The sequence below is a fragment of the Sinocyclocheilus rhinocerous genome, unplaced genomic scaffold (genome assembly GCF_001515625.1).
Source record: "Sinocyclocheilus rhinocerous isolate Xijiao unplaced genomic scaffold, SAMN03320098_v1.1 scaffold409, whole genome shotgun sequence".
Classification (NCBI taxonomy): Eukaryota; Metazoa; Chordata; class Actinopteri; order Cypriniformes; family Cyprinidae; genus Sinocyclocheilus; species Sinocyclocheilus rhinocerous.
This window is the reverse complement of record NW_015635191.1, coordinates 319,963-329,866: the sequence shown is the minus strand read 5'-3', so window position 1 is coordinate 329,866 and position 9,904 is coordinate 319,963. Positions and strand designations below refer to the sequence as shown.

Below are 9,904 nucleotides of genomic sequence, written 5' to 3'. Positions count from 1 at the left end.
TCTTTGCTGCTGACCTTTGATGATCCAGTTCAACCGTACTAATAATCACAAATTACTCTAGACAAACATTTGTGTGTCTTTTTTTTTATTGCTGAAGTGTGTTGAAATTTCTTCTTCTGCATTCTACTGTACGGACGTACATTTACTTTCCCTTCAGCCTGAGGCTTATTCATTTCACTTTTGGTGTGAAAAGGCTTTTATATTTGCCAAAAATATAACTTTTTTATTTTAAAAACAAACAAGCAAGCCCTGTCCAGATTTAAAAAGTAACGCAAAAGTAACGTAACGCATTACTTTCCATAAAAAGTAACTAAGTAATGCAATTAGTTACTTTTTTATGGAGTAACGCAATATTGTAATGCATTACTTTTAAAAGTAACTTTCCCCAACACTGGTAATGATTATTAAGAAAACAACTGGAGGTAAAGATGTAATATTGCAGGTGATTTCGCCTTGGAACCTTCAGAAAATTTTAACTCGATTTTTCTCGAAATGGACTTTGCTGACCCCATCGACTTCAAACAGGTGTAGCTCAGTAATTTAAAAAAACAAACAAAACCCCTCATTTTTGAAAATATGCTCATTGTGACTCATTTTGCCAGCACAGGTCACATATGTGAGCCTGGAGCACAAAAGCAGTGTTAAGTCGCTGGGGTATATTTGTAGCAAAAGATATTTTGTCAATTTCCTACTGTAAATATATTAAAACTTCGTTTTTTGATTAGTAATATGCATTGCTAAGAACTTCATTTGAACAACTTTAAAGATGATTTTCTCAATATTTAGATTTATATATTTTGCACCCTCAGATTCCAGATTTTCAAATAGTTGTATCTCGGCCAAATATTGTCCTATCCTAACAAACCATACATCAATGGAAAGCTGATTTTATTTGATTTCAATTTTAAAAAATGACCCTTATGACTGGTTTTGTGGTCCAGGGTCACATATATTCATTAAAAAAAAAAACTCCCCAGAAAAAAGGACACTTTCTCTCGAGGAACAAAAATGTCAGGTGCTCAAGCCCTCTTTGATGTCTATGTGTCTCTCTCTCTGTCTGTTCCAGGATGAGCTGTAAGGTGGCGCTGTGGCTGCTGCTCACCAGCCTGCTGTGTCTCGCCTCCGCCGGCCGTAAAACCCGACCGCAGGGATCCATCCCATCGCCCTACAAGACCAACTCCAACACCTCCGACCGGCGCGCACGCAAACAGGAAGTGCTGGCCTCCAGCCAGGAAGCTCTGGTGGTGACGGAGCGCAAGTACCTGAAGAGTGACTGGTGCAAGACGCAGCCGCTGCGGCAGACGGTCAGTCAGGAGGGCTGCAAGAGCCGCACCGTCATCAACCGCTTCTGTTACGGCCAGTGCAACTCCTTCTACATCCCGCGGCACGTCAGGAAGGAGCAGGAGTCCTTCCAGTCCTGCGCCTTCTGCAGGCCGCAGCGCTTCACCAGCCTCACCGTGGAGCTCGACTGCCCCGACCTGCAGCCGGACGTCCGCTATCGCAAGATCCAGCGCGTCAAGCAGTGCCGCTGCATGTCCGTCAGCGTGTCCGAGTCTGGGAAACAGTGAGATCCTGACCACGTTTCACTGGAAACACCTGCTGCTAATCTGAGCTGAAAGACTGCAAGGCTTTAGCATGCCATCTTAATACTGTCCTGCTGGACACTGGTCACTATCAGCCACCACTGGTCACTGTCGGTCACCATTGGTCTCCAACGGTCTCCATCAGTCACCGTTGGTCACTATCGGTCATCAGCAGACATTATCGGTCACTACTGGTCTCCACTGGTCACTCTCGGTCATCATTGGACACTATTGGTCACCATAGGTCTTCATTGGTTACTATCAGTCTTCACTGGTCTCCATCGGACACTATTGGTCTCCATTGGTCACTATCAGTCATCATTTGGTCACTATCGGTCATCATTGGACACTATTGGTCACCATAGGTCTTCATTGGTTACTATCAGTCATCACTGGTCTCCATCGGAGACTATTGGTCACCATTGGTCACTATCAGTCATCACTGGACACTATTGGTCACCATTGGTCACTGTCGGTCACCACTGGTCTCCAACAGTCACTGTTGGTCACTATCGGTCATCATTGGACACTATCAGTCACTATCAGTTATCATTGGACACTATTGGTCACCATAGGTCTTCATTGGTCACTGTCGGTCACCATTGGTCTCCAACAGTCTCTATCAGTCACCGTTGGTCACTATAGGTATTCATTGGTTACTATCGGTCACCACTAGCCTCCATCGGACACTATTGGTCACTATTGGTTATCATTGGACACTATTGGTCACTATCAGTCATCATTGGACACTATTGGTCACCATAAGTCTTCATCGGACAATATCGGTCACCACTGGTCTCCACTGGACACTATCAGTCATCATTGGTCACCAAGGTCATTATCGGTCACTAGAGAGTGTGTGGAAACTAACTGACGTGCAGAGAAATGACTCCACACTGAACTCTATGCAGGAGCTGCTGCCACCTGTGTGATGATCAATGATAGTTAACACCAAACATGCATAACTAGACTGATTGTAGAGATTCTATAGAAATATGGTACAGCAAAAGTATATATATGTAGAGAAACAACTTAAGTCTATATTAAAACTATTGAGTTCTATTCTCGTCTTCTGTTTTTTAGGGGTTCAGTCTGGTTTATCTAAAGCTGACATGGGAAAACTAGCCTTTATGTGGTTTAATCCGGTTGGTTTTTCTCCATTGGTTAGTAGTTATTTTGCAGTAGAGTTTGATTTGCCCCATTTAAAAACCCTGGAAGATTCACATTATTATGTTTGAGAACCTCAGTAACCAATTCAACGCAGATCCAATGCAAATCTGCAGATTTGCGGGGAAAATTGGTGCACTGGATATTAAGGCCCGCCCACACCAAGAATGATAACTATAACAAAGTTTTAATAATCGCTGTAACTATAAGAGAAGAGTGGAGTCCACATCGCAACTACATAATATGGACTTTTTAGTCTCACAATTCTTCTCACTTTTTTCCTTGCAATTATTGGTTTATATCTCACAGTTCAGAATTTTTCTCACAATTCAGAATTGCAAGATATAAACTCAGAAATGCAATATATGAACGCCGTACTGCATCCGAAAAGTCTGAATATTTGAGAAAAAACACAATTGTGAGAAAAAAAAAGTCAGAATTGTGATTGAGTCAAAATTACGAGATGCAAACTCAAGAATTAAGAGAAAAAAGTCATTAATTCGCTTTCAATTTATATCTTTTAATTCTGACTTTTTCACTGAATTGTGAGTTTAAATCTGACAATTTTGAGATTATATCATGCAAAATGGAGGAAAAGTCAAAATTGTGAAATATAAGCATGCAATCGTGAGAAAAGGTCAGAAATGTTCGATTAAAAAAAGTCGCAATTACCTTTGTTTTTTGTTTCATGGTAGAAACAAAGAAACAATTCCAAGATGTAAACTCAGAATTGAGAGATAAGTCAATTTTAAGATGTAAACTCAGAATTCTGACTTTTTCTTGCAATTATGAATTTACATCTCGCAATTGACTTTTTCCTCTGAATTGCAAGTTTTTGTCTTCTTGCATGCAAATGTCCTTTTTCTCAGAATTTAGAAAATTGAGAGATGTAAACTTTATAAAATTTAGAATTGTGAGAAGTCGCAATTACCTTTATTTATTATTTTTTATTCTGGCGACAGAAACAGGCTTCCATAATATAACGATTACCTTCAAAGCGATTTAGCAGAATGTAACTTAAGTGCACTTACAATAAACAATGTTATCGTCCGTTTGTGTGGACGCTAATATCAACCTTTTTCCTACGAGCATTATTTCCATTATCTGGAAGAGTGATGGATATTTCAAAAAAGTGCTTTCCCTCAGTTTGACATGAATTGTATTTCCTGCTTCGGAACCCTTCCAGTAAACACTGGGATTAGAAAATGACATCGTAAAACATCCACATAAAAAGCAAACCAGGAAAGAGACGTGAATGAGGATTTGGGGAGGAAAAACAAGAGATTCTTAAGCATTCCAGCAAATTATTTATGGTATATGTTCATTTAATCAGAACAATAGACCATGAGAATGCAGGATCTGTTGCATATTGTTAATCTTATAATTTGAAATGATGTGTTTGAGTCATTTTGAATGGCAGTTTTTGGTGTGAACATCCCTTTAACACAGTAAAATGTGTTAAACTGAGCTGAGAGTCCTGAACTCTTATTAGCGTCTGAATAATAACCAACAAAATTAACCAAAATGCTTGAGACGCATAATTCAATCCTGCAGACGTTCATAAGATTAGAAAACATCCCATGGTGAATATGCAAGTAAATCTCCAATCGTGTGAAATAAATTCAAATGTCTGAATTTATTAATCCCTTTATTTTACATAAATTACACTCTTCTCAAAACGTTCCGATACAAACAGTTATTGCACATGGAGCGCAGACGTCCATCCACACCTCCGACACGCACATGCTAAAAACAAACCAATGCTACATAAACATGTTAATATTTACATTAATTTAAAAAACATCCTCTTAAATACATCGAGTGAGTGAGTGAATGCAGCAAAAACAGAAAACAATCTTGCATAATTTCACAAAAACACTGAGTAGATTCCTGAACGTTCGCCGCCGTCTGATCTGATTCATACTGTACATACTGGAGTGTCTCTTTCAGGTCCTGTAGGACTGGAGTGTGCTTTGAACATGCTAAACCAGCTGATGACTAGCGCACTAAACTGCACTAACTAGTGTTGGTTTAAAAGCATGTGACGGTGCCGATGTTTAAAATAAAGACGCATCAGAAATCCAGATACTCTTGCTTTCTCTTGCCTTTTTTCGTCTGTTAAAAATAAAAACTTAGTTTTGATGATATTGCTTCAGTCCTCCAGTATGTACTGTGATATGTAACGTCTGATATGTTCATCCGCCAGGACACAGGATATGACATCACATTCAGACGGCGGATCACTTCCTGTGTGGTACGGCAGATGGCAGAGTAACACTGAAGATTTACAGATGAAACATCACAAGAGTCAGTCCACATCCGCCTCAGATCTTCATGCCCAACTTTGCTTTCTGAGAGGAAATAAAGAGGCTCATTTAATAAAAGTTTAATCTCATGCTGCTTTCAATCTATTCAGCTCTCATAATCTCGGTTTCACCTGTACAAATGGCAACATCCTGAAAATAAATCTGCGTCTGAATTTCTCATAGCTCACTGGAAACACTTTTATAAAGGTCAGTGCATTAAGTGTTCATTTCAGGACCATGAGGAACGATTAGAGATGAGCAGCGTCTAGAGCTCTGGAGAGACTCCTCAGAGTCAAAGCTTTAGAGCTCATATACTTTATTAGGGCTTGGTAAAAAATATCGATATCTCAATAATAATCGATTCTTATTTTTACGGAACGATATTGATTCTTAAATCCCAAGAATCGATTAGTCTAGCCTGTTTTCAGTTACTGTAATGAACGGAACATTGATTGAAGGGCACTTCCCAACCAATATATCGCAATAAGCATTGTGCTTTGGTACTTTTAATATGAAACAAAGTCTCAGATTTCAAATTCTGTCCATTGTATTGCAGTACTCAAACAATAAATGCAGTTTTGGCGCCGTTTAATGTGGAGTGACGGATCGCTGTAGCGCCTCAGATCAACAGACGTGAACTGATCATCTCCTCCGCTTTAATACTAGTTATAGCACAAAATAAACATGACTAAACATCCGAAGGTAAGTTAAAAGAAAGAGTACAACTTTACAATCCGTATCCTGTCTCATGTAATCGCTCAATCTGTGTTTTAGCTGCGCAAAGACGTCAATATAACGGCTTGTAAACAATGTCACGTAACGTCACATTTACCTCAGAAAAACATATTCGGTGACCATAAACTCATTAGTAAGCTAGAAAAATAAACTGAATACACATAACATCACATTTACCTCAGAAAAACATATTCGGTGACCATAAACTCATTAGTCAGATAGAAAAATAAACTGTAGAGAGGGGCATTTTGCTAAATACTGTATATGCACCATATAGCCTAACATATTCAATATAATTTTTACTGTTCTTCAATGTTTAATTTGTTTGAATAAATACATCAAGTTTTTATGACAGCCACCATTTAAATGTTTATATGACAAAAATATTATGTAATTGTAACTTTATTATTTTAAAAACTTCATTAAGTGTAATTTTTGCAGTTGTATAGCCTACAAATATAAATAGAATAGATAAATAGAAAATATCAACTGACTGATTTTTTTTATATTGCTCTAATCATAATTATAACTATAAGGCATGACGATATTAAGATATTATAAACATTAAAAACGATTTCGTGATTTTCTGTTAGGCTGCTTTGAAACCATGCAAATTGTAAATAAAACAGCTTACGATTCCAGACGCGTGCTTGGGTTTGACGCTGTATGTGGCTTTTTCTTTGACCTGTCGGAAACACTCCTCCGCCGCCTTCAGTCTGAGAAACAACATGAAGAGAGAGAGAGGAACAGATAGAGTTACTGACCCAGACATCCACATCATACTCTAACAACATAATACTCAACATCATACTCCACACATCTACAGCATATTCAATATCATACTCTAAATCATTCCCTACAACATATCCTACATCATACCCTACGTATTCTACATCATACTCAACATCATACGCTACATCATACTCTACAACAGTGGTTCCCAACCCTGGTCCTGGAGGCACCCCAACACTGCATGTTTTGCATGTCTCCTTAATCAAACACACCCGATTCAGGTCATCAGCTCATTAGTATAGACTCTAAGACCTGAAATTGGTGCGTCAGAGAAAGGAGACATGCAAAATGTGCAGTGTCGGGGTGCCTCCAGGACCAGGGTTGGGAACCACTACTTTACAACATACCCTACGTATTCTACATCATACTCAACATCATACTCCACAACATACTCAATGTATTCTACATCATATGATGTAGCGTATGATGTTGCATATGATGTAGAATACGTAGGGTATGTTGTAGGGTATGATGTTGGGTATGATGTTGAATACGTTGAGTATGTTGTAGGGTATGATGTTGGGTATGATGTTGAATACGTAGGGTATGTTGTAGGGTATGATGTTGGGTATGATGTTGAATACGTTGAGTATGTTGTAGAGTATGATGTTGAGTTTGATGAAGTATATGTTGTAGGGAATGATTTAGAGTATGATATTGAATATGCTGTAGAGTATGCTGTATTCTACATCATACCCTACAACATACCCCACATATTCGACATCATAAGCTACAGCATACAGTACAACATACTCAACGTATTCTACATAAAACCCTACAACATGCTCTATATCATACCCCACACCAAAAAAAACTATATAGACAAAATAAAAAATATAAAAAATGACAAACAAATTACTAAAAGTAAATTGAATACCTAAAATAAAAAAAACTAACTAAAACTTTATAAAAACTGTAGACTATATTAAAAAACAAAAATGACAAAAACACAATGACTTACTTTAAAATTAAAATAACCAAACTAAATAAAAACTAAAACTTAATAAAAACTACATATAACAATATAAAAAGAAACCCTAATAAAAATGACTAAAATACAAGACTACTAAAACTTTAAAATAATATTCAAATAACTGAAACTAAATAAAACTAAATATTAAAAAACTACATAGACAATTAAAAAAATAAATTACAAAAATAGACAAAGGTAAACTTAAAACTAAAAACTCTAACATTTATAAAAAAAAATAAAAAATAAAAACCAAAAAGCTCCAACGGAACATCAATGATACTAAAACGACACTGGCATGATGTGACGCGTGTCTTGAGTTTGTCTGTAGTGAGCTGAGCTGAGGTTTAACAGCAGCTTCAGGAGGAAGTGAATGTGACCCGCAGGGTCCAGATACACACACCGAAAACAGCTCTAATCCCCGTCACGGGCACAAACCGTACCAGTTACCCACAATCCCACACACACACACACACACACACACACACAAAACCAGAAGATCTTTCTTTAAGACACACACACACAGACACAGACACACACACACACACACACAGACACACAGACACACACACACACACACACGCAGCATCTGTGGTTTAAGTCTCGTTTGTCTGAGTGGCACATACATACAGCACATTCACGTAAATCTTAAATAGTTTATATTGTCATAAATGTAACTCTTATCGTACAGCTCTAATCTGATCAATATGACTATAAATCATTAAGATATTAGAAACATTAGTGTCATGATTTTCTGTAAAGACTCATCGCTCTTCAGCGGTTCATCTGACCGGACGGGAGACAGCTCTTCCTCGTTAACTTTAACTAGTCCTGACAGATCTGTACACTGCTTAATCTGAGCATTCGGAAGTTAAGATCTGCCACGCTCGGTGATGAAGCGGCGCAGGAGCGGGTTCGTTTAGCACACGTCTCTCTTCTCTGGGTCATGTGTGTGGACTGACGCCAGGAGCTTCATCTCCATAACCCTCGAACCAGTGAATGAAACACAAACACCATAATTGGCCATGAATCCTCTGATGCTCCAGTGTGATTCTGGAGTCAACGCATTTATGCAGCTATGTTTGAACAAAGTGCATTTAATCATTTAAAAATATTATTTTAAAATAGTTTTTAAACATTTAAAAATAATTTAATTATCAATTATTTAAAATATTATTTAAATTATTATTAAAAATAATTAGTAAAATATTAAACTTTTTAAAATAATTATTAAAAAATATTTCATTTTCAAATAATCCAAAATGTCATTGAGAAAGAATCAATCAATCTCATGAGAATAAAGTACATATTGCATTAATGCATTATTAAACTGATTTGCAGTATATTATGAGCATTAGGGTTAGGGTTAACCCTAACCCACATCAAACGTTATGCATATTTGCATTTAAACATTTGTTTCTGCTGAATTCATGCTCAGAAACCACACAAAAGCAGTTGCAAAGAATTGTTTGAGAAAAACTCTTAAACTGATTAAAATTAAATACTGCATTAAATAATTATTGCATATTAAATGGGATAATTTGATGTGGGTTTTCAAAGTCCACTGCTGATATAGAGTCAAACCGAGGAGAAAAACATCTTTGTGTGTTTGCATTCACACATCCTGCTGAACTCATGATCAGAAACGACACAAAAGCAGCGAAACGCAGCTGAAGCGATGACCTTGAGATCTGAAGCTCATAAAACATGACGGATTCAGAGTTTGGAGTGAAGAGTGTTGCGTCTCGCCCACTGGAACAGAAGAGCAAGCAAACAGACGGCGTGCTGTGATGTATTTGGCTGCTGAGAGCGCCTGACATGTTTACAGGAAGTAGAATTATGGGCAGAGAGATGCTCCCCCTGCACATCAGTAGCAGCTACTTTCAACAGCAGAGCGGAAAAACATCCCGCCGGACGCGAGCGGGACCCGTGTGTCTGAGCCAGTGCTGAGCGGGACGAGGATGAGGAGGGTCTGGATCAGAACACTGCCTCCACGACCAAATATGGTGGTGCTGCGGCGCAGGTCACGATCCGCTTTACACTCGCTCAGAGAGAGAGAGAGAGAGAGAGAGAGAGAGAGATTAAAAACCGTGGTTACCTAAAGAAGAGCGAATCTGTAATGAATGTAGATCAAGGTTAAGTTGAGACTGTGAGAAATACACGTCTTTAAGAGACTCACTGTACAGTCAAATACAGCAGAACATTCCTGAGTTCCAGTCGCGCCATGAAAATGACAAATTAAGGATATTACTTGGTGAAGGACCTACTTCCTCTTTGGTAGCACATCATATTTATAAATGCCACAAACTAAGAGTTAAAGAGTGAACACATCTGCATTAGTAGTACCATCA

General features: G+C 38.0%; 2 protein-coding genes across 2 annotated transcripts in view; one reads left to right on the top strand and one right to left on the bottom strand.

Annotated features, from left to right (window-relative positions):
• The window catches only part of LOC107746751 (gremlin-2-like), a 15,027-nt gene extending 12,928 nt beyond the window's left edge, over nt 1–2,099 (top strand). Inside the window, exon 2 of the mRNA XM_016561044.1 lies at nt 1,067–2,099. Coding sequence (XP_016416530.1) covers nt 1,068–1,568 — 501 coding nt within the window. The 5' untranslated portion in view covers nt 1,067 and the 3' untranslated portion in view covers nt 1,569–2,099. The remainder of the gene's footprint in view (nt 1–1,066) is intronic.
• Nucleotides 2,100–4,383: 2,284 nt separating this feature from the next.
• The window catches only part of LOC107746760 (formin-2-like), a 26,534-nt gene continuing 21,013 nt past the window's right edge, over nt 4,384–9,904 (bottom strand). Inside the window, exons 11-12 of the mRNA XM_016561054.1 lie at nt 6,426–6,507; nt 4,384–5,101 (exon numbers count right to left, since the gene is read on the bottom strand). Of these exons, the coding sequence (XP_016416540.1) occupies nt 5,075–5,101; nt 6,426–6,507 (109 nt within the window). The 3' untranslated portion in view covers nt 4,384–5,074. The remainder of the gene's footprint in view (nt 5,102–6,425; nt 6,508–9,904) is intronic.